The sequence below is a fragment of the Rhinopithecus roxellana genome, chromosome 13 (genome assembly GCF_007565055.1).
Source record: "Rhinopithecus roxellana isolate Shanxi Qingling chromosome 13, ASM756505v1, whole genome shotgun sequence".
Taxonomy (NCBI): domain Eukaryota; kingdom Metazoa; phylum Chordata; class Mammalia; order Primates; family Cercopithecidae; genus Rhinopithecus; species Rhinopithecus roxellana.
In genome coordinates, this window is record NC_044561.1 from 11194706 (window position 1) to 11211894 (window position 17189).

The window sequence follows — 17189 nt, forward strand, 5'->3', positions numbered from 1 at the left end:
ATATAAATCATGTGGGCACTAATAAGGTGAGGTTATATGTTGCAATATCTAGGATTCCTATTAAACTTATAGAATGCAAAACTAAATAGGTACTAATGTAAAATGATACAGTGGAAACACTTACTTGATTCATGAAAAATAAAAAGTAAGAAAAAAGGCCGGGCGTGGTGGCTCACGCCTGTAATCCCAGCACTTTGGAAGGCCAGGGGCTGGTGGATTACTTGAGCTCAGGAGTTCTAGACCAGCCTGGGCAGCATGGCAAAACTTCAACTCTAAAAAGTACAGAAAAAAAATTAGCCAGGCATGGCGGCATATGTGCCTGTAGTCCCAGATACTTAGGAGCCTGAGGTAGGAGGATCCTTTGAGCCTGAGAGGTGGAGGTTGCAGTGAGCCAAGACAATGCCACTGCACTCCTGCCAGGGTGACAGACTGAGATAACGTCTCAAACAACAACAACAACAACAACAAAAATGCCCCCCCCACACACAAACCCAAAAACATGTCCCTAATAATATAATTTATATACAATATAAATTAGCAGGACTAAGGAAGAGAGTCAATTCACAATTATAGTTATAAATAATGGCATACACATTGTTATTAACTGAGTGAATCAGCAGAAAAAAAAATTGCACATAACAATATGTGAATAACCTGTTTAATCAAATTGACCACTGACACCAGGAGCCCAAACCTGAAGGGTAGTTGGCTAATGAATATGTATCACTGAAAAGATTGAATAAGTGCAAGAAGAAATAAAAGAAACATTCATTATTTCTACCTGATTTTATGCTTCTCCTCTCTGTCCTGTGAGCTGGGGGCACTCCCATGTCTATTCCTAGTCCCATTCTTATCCCCTCCACTCTCTTCAAGACTGAGCTGCATTCTGCAGGCTGTCTCCCATCCCCCTGGAGCAAACGACTGAGGTGAGGAGCCCTGCCTTCCAGTGCTGCTGTTTCCATCGTGCTCCGGTTTGAATGTCTCCCTTCCAAAAGGATTTATACTTAATTGCCCATGTGATAGTATTAAGAGGTGGGCCTTCAAAAGGTGACATAGTCTTGAATATGGAGACCTCATGGTTGGGATTAGGGCCCTTATACAAAGGCTGGAGGTAGCAGTGTGGTCTGTCTCTCTTCTTTCCACCATCTGCCATGTGAGGACACAGAAAGAAGACACTTATCAGATGACACTGCCTTGATCCTGAACTTACCAGCCTCAAAAATTGTGAGAAAGCTGGACGCGGTGGCTCAAGCCTGTAATCCCAGCACTTTGGGAGGCCGAGACGGGTGGATCACGAGGTCAGGAGATCGAGACCATCCTGGCTAATACGGTGAAACCCCGTCTCTACTAAAAAAAATACAAAAAACTAGCCGGGCGAGGTGGCGGGCACCTGTAGTCCCAGCTACTTGGGAGGCTGAGGCAGGAGAATGGCATGAACTCAGGAAGCAGAGCTTGCAGTGAGCTGAGATCGTGCCACTGCACTCCAGCCTGGGTGACAGAGGGAGACTCTGTCTCAAAAAACATATATACATAAATATAAAAACAAACAGACAAATAAAAAATAATACAAAAAATTAGCCGGGCATGGTGGCAGGTGCCTGTAGTCCCAGCTACTCGGGAGGCTGAGTCGGGAGAATCGCTAGAACCTGGGAGGTGGAGGTTGCAGTGAGCCAAGGTCATGCCACTGCACTCCAGCCTGGTGACAGAGCAAGACTCCGTCAACAAAACAAAACAAAACAAACAGTGAGAAAATGAATATCTGTTCTCTATTAACTACCCAGTCTGTGGATTTTGTTGTAGTAGCACAAAGTGGACTAAAACGTGTCTGTGTCCTTCAAATCTTGATTTTACAAAAAGAATATAAAACAAATTTGCTTCTCTTCATATTGCTCTGTCTCTCCCTCTCTCTCTCTCATCCTGCAATAACAGCAAATGAAGACAAAAAACACCCAATCAATCCAACTGCAACCATCAGCCTCACCCCCACCCCTCCCTCACTTTGTGTCAGGGGCCACAGTCACCCGTGGGTTCTTCCTCCTGAGCCTCCTCCAGCTCCCAGGGACCAGCCCTCAGCCCTCCTGACACATCCTCACCTGCTCTGCTGCCTTCCGGATGTTTCTTGAAAGTAGAATCAAAGATGTCTCCCTAAAGCATCTGTTTCATCCATCCTGTCTCTTGTTTACAACCCCAGATCATGAACCAATCCATTCCCTGTGGAAGGAGCTGCTCAGGCCTCTGCTCCCAGAGCCTTCTGCATTCTCCCCTCACTGCAGCCTCCTCACATAGGATGGTCCTCGTATTCCTTACATGCCCTTCTTCTAGTGACTCAGAAGTCCTTATAGAAAAGCTCTTTATTAATATCAGTAACTCAGGACAGAGTGAGTGTGTGACCCATGGATGCTGTGGACTGACGGGGACCAGGCTCTGAGGTGACTCCACTCACGATTCCCACTGAGAGACTGCAGTCTAACCAGTGAGCAGCAGGGGGGGTACTGTGGGTCTGTCTCAGGGTCTGCACAGAGGGAACCCACAGCTGTGCCACCCACCAGACTCCCCAGGGCAGCGTCTTCTGCCCATAGAACTGTGGAAGGTCCCAGCAGCTGCTTCCTCCCTGGTCCTTCCCATGGGGCCAACTCTGAGGCTTACACGTTAGTCCTTTCCGTGGACTGAAGCAAGCTCAGACTGCAGTTGCTTCTCGGGGTGGGGCCGAGGTCACCAGGAAGACAAACAAATGTGTGGGAACAGCCCCTCCTCTGTCAGGCCAGTGAAGAAGATAAAAGCAGCCTCAGGTGACAGAGCTGAGACTGGCATGTCAACTGTGTCCACCATGGCCTGGACATCTCTTCTCCTTGTGCTTCTCTCCCACTGCACAGGTGAGCCAGTTTTCTGGGGCTGGGGGCAGCCCCCAGCCTGTGTCAGCATCTCTGGTTTGAGCCCCAAGGAGTTTAACACTTAACAGCTCCATCATTAAAGTGTGTCTGTGTTTGCAGGTTCCCTCTCCCAGCCCGTGCTGACTCAGCCACCCTCCCTCTCTGCATCCCTGGGAGCATCTGCCAGACTCACCTGCACCCTGAGCAGTGACATCAGTGTTGGTGGAAAAATTGTATACTGGTACCAGCAGAAGCCAGGGAGCAATCCCCGGTATCTCCTGAGCTACTACTCAGAGCCAAGTAAGCACCAGGGCTCTGGAGTCCCCAGCCGCTTCTCTGGATCCAAAGATGCCTCAACTAACTTAGGGATTCTGCACATCTCTGGGCTGCAGCCTGAGGATGAGGCTGACTATTATTGTAAGATATGGCGTGACAGCACTAATGCTTACACAGTGCTCCAGACCCCCAGGGAAGTGAGAAAAAAACCCTCTCTCCACTCTCCCAGCCTAGTACCTTCACCCTGCTGGTGGCTCTGATGAAGCCTAGGTCAGGAGGTGACTTTTGTTGTCACATCTTCAACCAACACCTAATTTTCTTCAAACCAGTAGATCTCAAAATGTTCTAACTTTTTTTTCAGTTCAACTTTTAGATTGCTATTATATACTTTATCGTCATGTTTTCAGAGACAAAAATTATTTGATTAGAGATTAAAAAATTGGCTGGGAGCAGTGGCTCAGGCCTGTAATTCCAGCTCTTTGGGAGGCCAAGGTGGGCAGATCCCTTGAGGTCAGGAGTTTGAGACCAGCCTGGGCCGCAGGAGGCAGAACCCATAGGACTGTGCAGCACAGAGTAAGCCTCAACGTAAACTAAAAGCCATGGTTAATGATAAATTATCAGCATTTGTCTATTAATACTGGATTACACAATTTTATCAAGTGTACAAATGGATGCATTATGTGAAAACAAGGGGTCTCTGGAAGGGTGGGATGGGGGAAATGTATGGGAGTTCTGTACCTACTGCTCAGTTTTTTCTTTACACCTAAAACTGCTATGAAAACAAAGTATAATTTAAAAAGAATTGAAGAGAAAAATAATTATTGGATTCTAAAAGTACGTATATGATAGTTTTTAAACCAAAAGTAGGGGTTTATGTTTAAATAGACTGTAAAATTTACAGAAAAATGTCAGACTAATAAATATTAATAAACACATAGGGAAGAAATTTGTGGACAACTTATCAGAGTGGTAACACAATAGGAAATCATAGTTACCCTGTGAAAAGGTATCACCGAGGATTCATCGGAAACATTTGCAAACGGGCAACAACCGCCACCACAACAAACTAACCCAAATGAAAGAAATCAACAACCTACACAGGGGAAATACGAATGTGTAATATGTATATTTGTTGATTTCTACGTGAAAACAAAGAAATGAAAATAAAACCTATGGAGAGAAGCAGTGGAGTGAGCTGAGCTGGGATGGGGGGGTGGTGGGGACATCCCAGGCAGAGGGAACAGCAGGTGCAAAGCCCTGGAGGCTGGAGAAGGCTGGGGTACATGAGAACTTGACCAAAAATGCAAGCTCCACCCCCAAAATAGCCTTCCGCTGGCCACTATTCAGGCCTAAATATATGGGCAAGGTGGGCAGCTGTCAGAAAAGGTGACCCCAAAAGTGCACCACGTTGGGAATTCTGAGGTGTTTGAGAAAGTTGTGCATGAAGGGTGAGGTGGACTCTAGTGGGGAATGTCCTCTTCCCACCTGGGTTCCTCTGTCCTTTTCGTGGCACATTGTCAGCTTCCAAAGAGCCAGTGGTTTGGGTGCACATTTAGGTTCAAGTGCCTTTTACCTCAAGCCTTAACCTCTTCCCAAAGAGTCGAATGAGCCGTTCTGTTTAAGTAACTTACGTTTGTTGTGAAATCTTTCTTATCACTTCAAGAACCCTTCTTCTTCCAAATCAAGCAATCCCAAGGCACCTATGAAGTCCCTCCTGGAGAAGATAGAAGGGTGTCTTCTGTTTCTGTGTGGCCCAATATTCCAGGACCCCTAATCAGGGTGATCGAAGGTGCTCAGCACCCACGTTCTGCAGGTGGATCACAGGCCCTGGAAGGATTGTGGCTGTGGGCCCAGCAGATGGTGCTGTGGGCTGTTCTGAGTAGGAGGGTTTTGGTGTGGCCAAGCTTTAGGGGCCCAAGATGTTGTATGAGTGAGTTTTCATCTGGCAGAATTATAAATATTTTCCTAACTAAAAACAACAACCAAAGCTTTAACAACTGTGCCTTGATGACTCTGTCTTTGCATGCTGTCATCGGCCAGTGAACAGGAGCTGAGAGGTAAGAGATAAAGAACAGGAGACCCATGTGGGGGAGGGTCCCTGTGGGTGTGGGAGTGAGGGTTGGTGGGAAGTTGGCCAAACAGGCCTAATCCACAGGAGTGGAGTCTCATGTGAGACTTTCAGAATGGGCAGGAGTGAGACAGGTGGAGGGGGAGGGTTGGAACATCTCATCAGAGGTGAGAATCTACAGGGGAGACATTGGTCATTCCAGTCGATGAGAAAAGTGACTTTGACCTGAGCCTAAGGTCACTGGATCAGGGAAAGGGCCAGGAGGAGCTCCTTGAAGGGAGACTGTGAGCTTGAGAGGCAGGCTGAGGCAGATCAGCACGATGACCCCTGAGAAAGGCACACAGAGTCACTGAAGGACTGTGAGGTGGCAGGGACAAGCTCACATGGGCCTTTGGTCAGTGACTCTCCAGCTGCAATGAGAATGAAATGGAGAAGATCCGGGACAGGGAAAGAGGCTGGCGGTGCTGGTGCCATCCTGGCGAGATGGTGGTGCATGGGTCTAGGTTAGTTAGAGTGGAGATGAAGAGCAGAAAGCAGCTTTGTGATGTCTTTATGTCACAGGATACATTAGACATGAAGAGGGCTTGGACTTTGTGCATGAACGATATAGATGCTTCTAGGCTGACTCTCATGTTTCTGGATGAGAATTTGGATAGTGACTATAGTCCAAAGAAACAGAGAACATTGAAATCATATTTTATTTTGTTTTTAACTCACAAATTAAGAAGGTAGATATTTGTATGTTTTTTCTTTATTTGCTCAATGATTTTTTTAATAGTTAAAAAAAAATAGTTAGAAACTACTAGGTGTCTATATTATCTAGGGTTTTGTCTCCTGTCCTGATGATATCTTTTTTCTTTCTCTGGGTTCAGGAGTCACTTCCCAGGTTGTGGTGACACAGGAACTTTCACTGTCCACACCTCCTAGAGGGACAGTGACATTCACCTATGGCTCCAAAATTGGGGCTGTCATCTGGGCATCTCGTGACAGCTGGGTCCAACATAACATCTGTGACTGTCTTTGGGGTCAATGGTGGACACAAGCAATCAGGTCCTGGGACCCCTGGGTTCCCTGCATAAAGAAAAAGCCACCCTGATTATAATGGGGGCAGAACAAAAATGAGGCCCAGTTTTACATGATAGGTGGCATCTGCAACGTCAGTACAGGGACAAATACAGGTGGGAAGCTAGACTTTAACACCTTGGATCAAGCCTCAGTCCTGTGCTTCCGACGCACATTTTTTGTTTTTGAAGGCTGGTTTCCAACTACTGTAGACTCAGGTCGTTTGTTCTTCAGGCCCCCAGTGGATCACCACAAGCACTTTTTCTATCAACCATGGCAGTCATTTTGGATGAAAGGTGCACTTCCTCCTACTTAAGTGGTAGGTAACACTGTGGCCTATTTGGTGAACTTCAATGGAAAAGACTAAGGTAGAGGATGACAGAGATATGAGACTTCAGAAATATTTCAGCAGATGGAAAGCAGGCTATAGGGTAATTCATTTCCAATATATGAATCTGAAATTAAATACATACAAAGGGAAATGTATCTAATTTCTCCTGATACTGACATAGTAAAAAAAAAAAAAAAAAAAAAAAAAAAAAGGAAAAAACCCAATAAAACAAAAGCAAGTACTATTTCAGATCTATTGACAAAACTCTAGAAAGTCTTATAACATGATATCCGGAATACCTAGGATGCAGTAAAAAATTAACTTTCCATGCGAAGAACCAGAAGAGCACAACTTAAACAAGAAAAAACAATTGACAGACACCAGTACTGAAACAATTTAGGAGCTGACGTTATGTAACTGAGATTACTTAAGCAGCAATTACACAGTCCCTTCAGTGAGCAATTTTAGACATTATTTTTTGAAGTTTTGTTTTAGGCTCAGGGATACATGTGCAGGTATGTTACCTATGTGACCCATAGGTTAACTTGGGTCACAAGGAACATTCTTGAAACAAGTGGAAGAGAAGCAAATCCCAGAAAAGAAAAAGAAGTCATAAAAACAAACCAAATTAAAATTAGAGAACTGAAAAATGCAATACATGGAATTAGAAACAATAGTTTGGAGGGACTCTGGAACAGGTAACAGTGAAATTAAAATTCAAGCATTAGAGGAATTATTTACCATAGAGAGGTACAAACAATAGTCACCTCATCCCAGCAGGGGGCGCTGTGGATCTTCTCAGAGGTGAGCAAGGCCGGAAATGAACTCCCAGGGCTCTCATTTATGGCTCCTGGGCCCATACTCACTGGCCTGAGTCGGGGGTTAGGACAGGTGCTTTCTACCAAAGGCAAATTCAGAGCTCCCAACAGCCCAGCTTCCCCGACAAAGCGACTGCTCCCTGGCTGAGCACTCAGAACCCATGGAGCTGATGGTTTTGGTAAAGAACCATATTTGCGTAATGCCTCATCCAATCACACATCTTCACCCAGGGAGCTGATGAAGAGTTAGAGGAACAGTCCAAGAGTCCAGCAGTGGCTGAGGGTCCTGGGGATCTTTGGAAAGTCCACACCATGGCCTGGATGCTTCTCCTCCACTTCCGCTTTCTCCTCACTCTCTGCCCGGGTTCATGGAGATTTCAGACAGGCCTTTGGAGGGATCCCTCTGCTTCTCTTCCTCATTCCTAACATGTATCTGTTCTTGTTTCTTGGTTCAGTTCTCAGGCTGTGGTGACTCAGGAGCCCTCACTGATTGTGTCCCAAAGAGAGACAGTCATTCTCATGTGTGGCTCCTGCACCATGGCTGTCACCAAAGGTCACTAACCACACTGGATCCATACTGGATCCTGACCAAGCCCTCAGGACACTGGTGTGTAACTCAGATAACAAACACCCCTGGATGCCCGCTTGAGTCTCAGGCTCCCTCCTGGGAGAATAGCTGCCCTGACCCCTCAGGGGCCCAGCGTGAGGATGAGGCTGAGTATACTACAGGCTACACCACAGTGGTCCTTAGCACAGTGAGAGACCCAGATGGGGAAACAGGACATGAACGAGCTTTTGGCTGATCCTGGGCACAAACATGAACATAGGATATCAGGATCACATGGCCAGACACCTGAGATCTCAGGGACACCTAAATTTTAACTATCCATAGAGAGAAAGGTGGGTTGAAGGTGTAAATTGATTCCTGTATCTGTTTGAATTTTAGAGTGGAAAATATTTGTGAATGATTTGGGAGACGTGGGTTCCCAAAAAGAAGAATTTAGTTATTTTACATCCCAAAAAGAACAGTAATCATTGGATCAAGTCTAAAGACTAAGGTCAAACACATTTCATCCAGAAAGAAGCATCTCCAAAGATTTTGTTGCTGCTGGTTTTTGCCAATTAAAAGCAAAGAGAGGAAACTCGCTTTCATATATTAATAAAGTTTATTTTATGTTCTAATTTAATACAAGTGCATTTCGTAGTTTTTTTTAAGTATTAAAAACTATAAAATTTTTAGGAGGGACTCTCTTCTCTAATGTCATGTAAAAAAATTCACCTAGGAGGCCGGGCGCGGTGGCTCAAGCCTGTAATCCCAGCACTTTGGGAGGCCGAGACGGGTGGATCACGAGGTCAGGAGATCGAGACCATCCTGGTCTACACGGTGAAACCCCGTCTCTACTAAAAAAAATACAAAAAAACTAGCCGGGCGAGATGGCGGGCGCCTGTAGTCCCAGCTACTTGGGAGGCTGAGGCAGGAGAATGGCGTAAACCCGGGAGGCGGAGCTTGCAGTGAGCCGAGATCGCGCCACTGCACTCCAGCCTGGGCGACAGAGCTAGACTTCGTCTCAAAAAAAAAAAAAAAAAAAAAAAAAAAAAAAAAAAAAATTCACCTAGGAAAATATGTTGAAGGTCTAACCCTTAGTACTTCTGAATGTGACCTTATTTTGAAAATAGTGTTATTGCTTGTATAATTATTAGGATGAAGCTATCCTAGAGTCAGGTGGCCTCCTGATTCAATGTGCCTGGTGTCCTTATAAGATGATGGTAGTGAGGAGGTTGGAAGATGCACAGAGAATGTCATGTGAAGACGAAGGCAGAGATTGAACTTACACAGCTGCAGGACAAGGAGCACTAAAGATTGTTGGCATATCACCAGCAGCTAGGAAGAGGGAAGAAGGGTCTCCCCTCAGGTGTATGAGGGATCATGGCCATTTCCATGCATTTTGGGAGGCTAGCCTCCAGAACTGTGAGACAATACATTGGTGTTACCTTAAATCCCCCTGTGTATAATACATTGTGACAGAAATTCTAGGAAACTAACACACCAAACAATCAATTACACAATATTTTGAATTTGATTGTACTTCTTTTATCTTGGCAATCAATTTTTCTATGAGTATGATCATATCTGTGCTCATATATCTAACCTTATAAATATGCTTGTAATTTAAGGTTAATGTAAGAAATCCTCTGTCTTAAAAATCCATAAGTACACGAGGACTGCTTAATATTATTAACATTATGACATCTGGTGCAAAATTGTAGCTTTTACATAATTCCACTTGTTTACCAGTATCAAGATGTGAAGGTGGGAAGATCACCTTGTTACTAACAAAACACTCCTGGTCATCTCTGTGAATTTGCTGGACATAATGCAAATTATGGGAGAGGCTCTACTTTCTTTAAGAAATAAAGAGAAATGAAAGCAAACACACCTTGAATCTCCTCTTGACCCACCATCCCTGCTGGCTCTGGCCCAATCTCCGCACTGGTGTGGCTTACAAAGTGTGGACTTCCTCACCCTTTCTTCTTCCCCATCTCTGGTTTACAACTTGTTTCCTCAGTTTTCCTGTTTCTCTCCCTTTCATTCCACTTCTCTCCTCTTCTGTGACGTCCTCAGACAATCACCAAAATCTTTCTAGAAGAAAATCCATGGGCATTTTCTATCTTTCCTTGAAAGTCGCTGCTCACATTCCCTCTTCTTTCTTGAACCTCTCTAATCCCTTACTACAAAAGATGCCCGAGGCCACTGCTTCTCTTTTCCATCCCCTCGAGTAGCTTCTCGTTCTTCCCCGTTTCTCTCCCCAGTTACCAGAGCATCCAGTGAAGCACTCAGTCAGGTTAAAGGATCCTCCCAAGTGCTCACCCTGGTCCCTATGTGTGATCTCCTGAAGAATCAAGTAGGGAGAAACATGGCTTCATGAGTTCATGGGGAAGTGGGTGCATGGCTGAACTACTGTCCCTGTTCTCAGCAAATGTACTTTTTATTTTATGCATAGCTTGTATATGAGACAGCCTTCCCCTGGGGACTCTTTATAAAATGGAGAGAATTGTGTGTCTTGTTCCCACAGAGGAGGCCCAAATAGAAAACTAAAGGCTGAGATGAAGTAGGAGGCTGCTATGAGGAGGGGTCTCACCCTGCCCTCGGACAGGCAATCGGCAGTGGTCAGGCGCTGGTGGGGACAGAAGCCTCTGTCAGGACCCCCTGGTATCTGGTCACAGACATAATGGGCTTTGGCCTGGGCAGCAGGGGGAGCTGTGCAGCCGGTCACTGAGGGCTCTGTGGGGCTCAAAGCCAAGAAAAGAAACACCTGACCTTGGTCTGTACTCAGGACTCACTGGGGCCAGCAGCTGGGTCTTCTCTGGGTCCCTGCGGTCACCCCTCCCAGAAATGACACCCAGCCACAGAGGCTGCAGGTAGGCTTAGGGAGACGTATGATTGGGCAGGGGAAGAGGAGCACATTTGCATGCAGGACCCCTCCCTCTCTTTTGATGCTGGAGAGTGGATAAGAGAGACCTGCAGTGTGGCTGCCTCAGCAGAGCCCTGGGGAGTCTGCACCATGGCCTGGACCCCACTCCTCCTCCTCCTCACTCTCCTCCTTCACTGCACAGGTCAGGAGGACCCTCAGCATCCTCATGGCCCAGCTCGCTGCCACCACCTCCCAAACTCATACCAGAAATGTTGTTCCCTCTTGTCCTTCCTTCAGGCCATAATGAGTGTCTCTGTTTTCAGGGTCTCTCTCCCAGCCGGTGCTGACTCAGTCGCCCTCTGCCTCTGCCTCCCTGGGAGGCTCGGTCAAGCTCACCTGCACTCTGAGCAGTGGGCACAGCAGCTACACCATCGCATGGCATCAGCAGCAGCCAGAGAAGGCCCCTCGGTACTTGATGAAGCTTAACAGTGATGGCAGCCATAGCAAGGGGGACGGGATTCCTGATCGCTTCTCAGGCTCCAGCTCCGGGGCTGAGCGCTACCTCACCATCTCCAACCTCCAGTCTGAGGATGAGGCTGATTATTACTGTCAGACCTGGGATACTGGCATTCACACAGTAACACAGGCAGATGAGGAAGTGCGACAAAAACCTCAGCCTGTTTAGGGTCTTGTTCTGTGACAATTTTCAATTTTAAGACATGTCTCATATGTATAAAATCTACTTGGAAGCATCCTCTGGTTTAAAACAATTCTACTCTCAATTTCCCATTCAATGTTTCTGAAGTCTCAGTAAAAGTAAAAACAAAAACATAAACCTTCTGATGACGTTGAGATGTTGCCTGCTTGTCTACACATGCTGATACTAAAGCCTGTGAAGCTCATCTTTTCTCTTGAGAGAAAGAAGAAAAAAAAAAGCCTTCCCTAGAGCAAATCTTGCTCAGAGCCCAAACACCGAGCCAGCAGGTGAACAGTCGCCTATAGCATGAACTCTGTTCTTCAAGGAATTGAAGAAGAGACCTCCCCTTCCCACCCCATGTACCTGTAGTCAGAGCTGCCTGATGCTCCCTGTGCCCTGGGACAAGGCACTTGTGTGTGAAATGCCATGGAGGTCATAGGCCTGGGAGAAATGCCAGGCATAGAGCTGGCCTGATTCACTTGCAGGTTCTTTTACCTGTTAAATTGTCAGAATAGAAAGGGTTTGGGTATGGGGGGAACTATGAAACTGGGGCCAGAAAACATCTTTGTGGGCTGTGAGAGGGTGTCACGGAGACTTCACCATTGGTGGGAAAATGGTGAGTGAGCGCCTACGAAGTTGAGGGGAGTAGGTCTCATGAAAGTGGCTTCCCTCCAGCTCATTCCACTCAGGAACATGAGGACCCCCATGGGTGGATTTTCCTGAGCTCACAAACACTGACTTGTGTTCTCTTCTCTCCTACCCCATTGGAGCTTTTCAACAATCTTAGCGCTGTGGTGGAATCTGTGGGACATCAGGGAGCAGAAACTCCTCAACCTGTGCAAGTGAATCTCCCTGTGTGAAGCTCTTGATATGCCCAGATCCTGAGGTCACCTTCTCCCGCACAGGGGACAGCAGAGAAGTTAAGGGTTACCATGGAAACTAGCGCCAATGGCTGCAGAGAAACCCTGAATTTGTGACCTAGGACTGGAGTGGGGACCTTCAGGGGTCTCAGCCTGATTCTCTTTCATCAACTTGGCATCCTTGACCACTTCTGGCTTCAGACTGAGGGTCAGGATTGCTATCACTTTCCTGTCCCCTGGCAGAATTCCCATGGGAACAAAATACCTCTGCCATCCTGGGAATCACATTTGGATACAAATCCTCCAAAATGATTAAGATCTGGGGTCCCTGACCTACTTGATCAGGAATCCTGGCCTTCAGGACAACTTGTCCAGATCACGCACACTGTCTCCTCTGACACCATCGTAGTGACTGGGAGTGGACTGTCACATTGGTTGGATAATGCATGGCCTGTCCCTGGAGCTGCAGCTGGGATTAGTCATATGCTGGGTGATTTGTGGTCCTGACAGGAGAGGAAAACAACAGAAGGTTTGCCTAAGTGGCCCAGGGTGTGCGTCACTGTGCCCCACACCTGCATCCTTAACTCATGATGAGTGCTGTCCTGTGGATGCTGGGACATGGGAAGGGATACAGGCCAGGCTATTTCCATCCCAGAAAGTTACATTTCTGGCTTCATGACCTTTCCAATATTCCTTCAACAGCAACCAGGTCAAGACACAGCCACTCCCATTTACAAAACATCAATCTCAAATTCAGGCAGTCTCAGGAAACAAGGGAAAAAATACCCTTGTGATGGCCTTCTCATCCCAGAGGGGAAAGAAAGGAAAAGAAGTTCAAGGAGTTACACGAGCGGCCACTGCCCACTATTGTCTGGGCACCTGCCCTCCACCTGCCCCCCCTCAGGTGAAGACCAGGCTCAGAGGCCAGCACCTGCACCTCTTCCTCTGTTCACATGCTCCACATGGGCGCTCTTCCTCCTCCCATTCTAAGATGACTGCTCTGCAGGTCACCTCTGTGTCATTGCCGAGAGTCCTGGTCACAGGGATCTGGGTCGGTGTCAGCCTGACTGTGATTCAGCTGGGTGACTGCCCCTTCAGGACACAAATCCAATTACTGGAGCCCTGAGTGGACTCTCCTGGATTTCCCACACGCTGAACTCCCATTCTCAGTGTCCTTCTAGAAATTTCTGCCTCTCCCCAATAATGTCATGTTACATTCTCAGACCTGCAGCCATTTATGTTCCCAGTTTCTACAATGTCTCATATTCTCATCCCATTTTATGACTCATTTTCTAGTAATTATCCAATGACTCCAAACATTCATCTACAGCTCACTGTCACAATGGAGGGTGTTCTAGGATAACACAGGGTCAGCAACAAAAAGTTTTACTGCCTCTTGGAGGTCACTCCAGGATCCAAAAAAAAAAAAAAAAAAAAAAATCCCTGAGCTGAAAAGGTTCACTCCTCAGGCACAGCAATGTAAAAAGCTTGGGTAGAAGGATCTTCTGGGGCATTTCCTAAATAACCTTCAAAAGGCTCAGAGTGTAATTTTCAAACATTTAAATATATGAATCTCATGCAAATAAACATGAATATACAACAAATATTTTATTCAACACATATATTACTTCAGAGAACAGTTACATGAAGAGTAATTTTCATTTTTTAAAAAATTAGTACACCAGGGTAGAACTTTTGATGCAATTTTTTTCCTTTGGCAGTAAATTTTAAATCCTTCATTAAACTGTAACTTTGTTTAGGGTGCTTTTCTCTGTATATGTTGTATGTAAAATATAGCCTGTAGAAGATAAATGTTGTTTAATGTACAAACATTTAGCATTACATAGAAAATATAGATTTAATCTAATTATCTAGCCAAGCAATTAACCAACTAAACATGTTCCCTTCATTAAGTGACTTGGAGAGGGGCATTCTGGGAGGAACAAGGAGGTGGCTTCTGCTTTTGCCTATGTGTCTGATTGGAGCCTTCCCCCAGCACTCAGCAGCCTCCAGCTCCTCTGGGCTTAGGCTGAGGCCCCCAGATCAAGTCCTTGGCAAGTGTCATTACCTAAATCTGCCAAATAAACACAGCTGGAATCCCTAAGGAGCCTCAGAAATAGATGCAGAAGGGCTCAGTGCATTGTAGTGCCCAGAAGGCTCCTCTGGCCCTGGAGAGTTGACCTCAGACTCTAATATCTCTGGGAGACAAAAAAAGAAGGAGCGCTGAGTTGTGTTTGCTGGTCCATGCTGAAGGTGTTGTCTGTGGATAGATTATCTATAAATGCCCCACCGAAGTGACTGAACCTGAGCACTCAGCTAGGAGAACTTCAGGAGACTGGGCTCCCAGACAATGCGTCTCATGCAGACGAAAGGAGATGTTTCCAAATCTCCAAGAGGAAAAAGCAGGATCCCATGAGTCGGGAAGACAGAAGGAGCAGAAGGTCTGATGACACAGGGGTAGAACTGAGAACCCTCCTCCTCCACCCACCCTCAGGACAACCCAGTCATGGGACCTGCACAGGAAAAATTAGCACCCACCTAGAATTCTTCAATTTCTCTCATATTAATCTTTTTTTCTTTCTAATGCCACCACCAAACTTGCCTATGTCTTTCAATTAAAATAAATGATGTGGAAAAAGCACACACATTTTATAGGTTTAGTAGATTTCACCTTGATGTTACAGAAGACAGGTTTCTGAATGTAATAATACTAGCTATGTTTATAATCAACACTGGAAATGAATAGGGGAAATATGAGTCCCGGATAATTCGCCCATTGAGTCATCCCAGCAGAGCACAACATTGAAATTCCTTCTGTGTGTGTGTGTGTGTGTGTGTGTGTGTGTGTGTGTGTGTGTGAGAGAGAGAGAGAGAGAGAATTTTGGCATACATACAAAAACATATATGTACAGATTGAGCTTAAAAGATGTTATCAGTAAGGACCAACTTCAGTAGCAACATCAGCTGAAGCCACCCATGGTTTAAGAAGGAATATACAGCCACCTAACCCTACACAGAGAAAACCTTGACCATGAGTGAGGTGCTGATGGTGACAATAGGGAGAGAGCACTGTGATGAGACTGTCCCTAAGGAGGATCTCAGAGCTACGTGCCTGTCTACACCTACTGAGCACATCATAGTTTTATAGAAGATGTGATTCAGCCAGATGGTCAAACCACCTGCACTTAACAAATTATACCATGGCAGTCATTTTCCAGGGGCCATACATAAATAACAGTGTCAGTCCTCCCAAATTTCCTAACAAGAATGGTATCACAACTACTTCTGCTCTAAAGATGAAGAGACAAACTAGTGGAGACCTGGATCCTGCCAATGGCCCTGGTAGGGGGTCCAGAGCTGAATCTTAAACATCCACCTGGACTCAGGCCTTGCACCCCTGCCCCTGTGTGGTGCTGTTCTCTGTGCTGTGACTTTGACTACTGGGGACCCACATCCTTAGGGCTTTGTGTCTCCTGATGTTATGGTCACAGCAGGGGTGAAAATGTGTGGGGTGTTATCCAAGTTGGGAATAATCTATGAAAGTTGAAGGGGAGAGGAGGACTCTGTGCCTGGGGTCTCCCTATTATCCTAATTTGTGTCAGCAGCCTGAGTTCTGTGTTCCCTGAAAGGGTCTGTAGCTGGGAGTGAGGCTTCCTAGCAGGAGTCAGGGATCACAGGCGAGAATCCCTGGTGGGAAGCTTCACAGCAAAGTGGGAGGGAGATACAAATGCGTGAGGTAAAAAATGGATTTGTGTGAAGGGTTACTTAGTCCCTCTCATTCTTCTCATCAAATAATTTTTGAAAAATTTAATATAAATTTTGAAGACAAGTGGTCACCATTCCTGTATTAAATATCTATTCTCACAGTGCTGCAGACCCATGGGGCAGTGAGAGCACCCCTGCCCTGGGTCTGCCCTCAGCCTGTCCTCACTAGCATGGATTGCTCTTTTCTGTCCCCTGCTTGAATGTTTGCATTGAAATTTTCTGTGTATGAGTTTCTCAATTTTCTTTTCAAAATACACAACTTTTTCTTTCTTGTCTTTATGGATGGGTGATGTTCAGATCCCTGTGCAATTACCTCATGAAGAATATTTGGTTTAAACCAGGATTTCTGAGCATTGTCACTTCAACATTGTGGGCTGAATCTTTTCTTGTGTGATTGGGACCATTCTGTTCATGGTCGGACATTTATAATCATTATTAGGACTCACACATCAGATGCCTATAGCACACTAATTCCCAAATCTTGACAAAATAATCTCCAGATATTGCCAAATATCCTGGGGAGATATCACCACAGAATTACCCCATCTGAGAATCATTGGATTAAAAGGACATGGTCTCAGGTGTTCAGCAGCCTTTTGCTTTGAGTCCTCCTTATTCCATTCCGCTGAACATAAGGCTACCTGCATTATCTCTCTATACTTCCAATTCCCCTTTTGTTAAATGTGCTGCATACAACCCCCAAAGTTTATACTGTTAGAAAAACAACGTTCTAAGCACTGTGAGGACAGAGAACCTGTTACCCAAATATACAGCAACTTCTCCTGACCAAAGTGTGGAGTGTAACTTTTGGCCAGACTTCTTGCATAATTGTTAGTTCAAATTTTTACATGAAACTCCTAAAACATAACAGATTCTCTTTTTACTTAGGGGATACTTTTCAAGCATGGTATACAAAGGTGAACAAAAGTATGACAAGGTCTTCTACTCTTGGAGTTTACGTTGCAGAATAGACAGAGGATGGCAGACAAGACAGCCTCAGAACTGAGTGAACAATGATGTCCTATCTTT

At 45.6% G+C, this 17189-nt stretch overlaps 2 gene segments (V, D, J or C); both read left to right on the forward strand.

The window, feature by feature from the left end:
• Nucleotides 1–2816: 2816 nt before the first annotated feature.
• On the forward strand, nt 2817–5029 carry LOC104676914. The segment is given in 3 exon segments: nt 2817–2873; nt 2991–3343; nt 4925–5029. Coding segments are annotated over 3 exon segments (504 nt in total).
• Nucleotides 5030–10959: 5930 nt separating this feature from the next.
• Nucleotides 10960–13521, forward strand: LOC104676913. The segment is given in 3 exon segments: nt 10960–11040; nt 11162–11475; nt 13387–13521. Coding segments are annotated over 3 exon segments (501 nt in total).
• The last annotated feature ends 3668 nt before the right edge of the window (nt 13522–17189 follow it).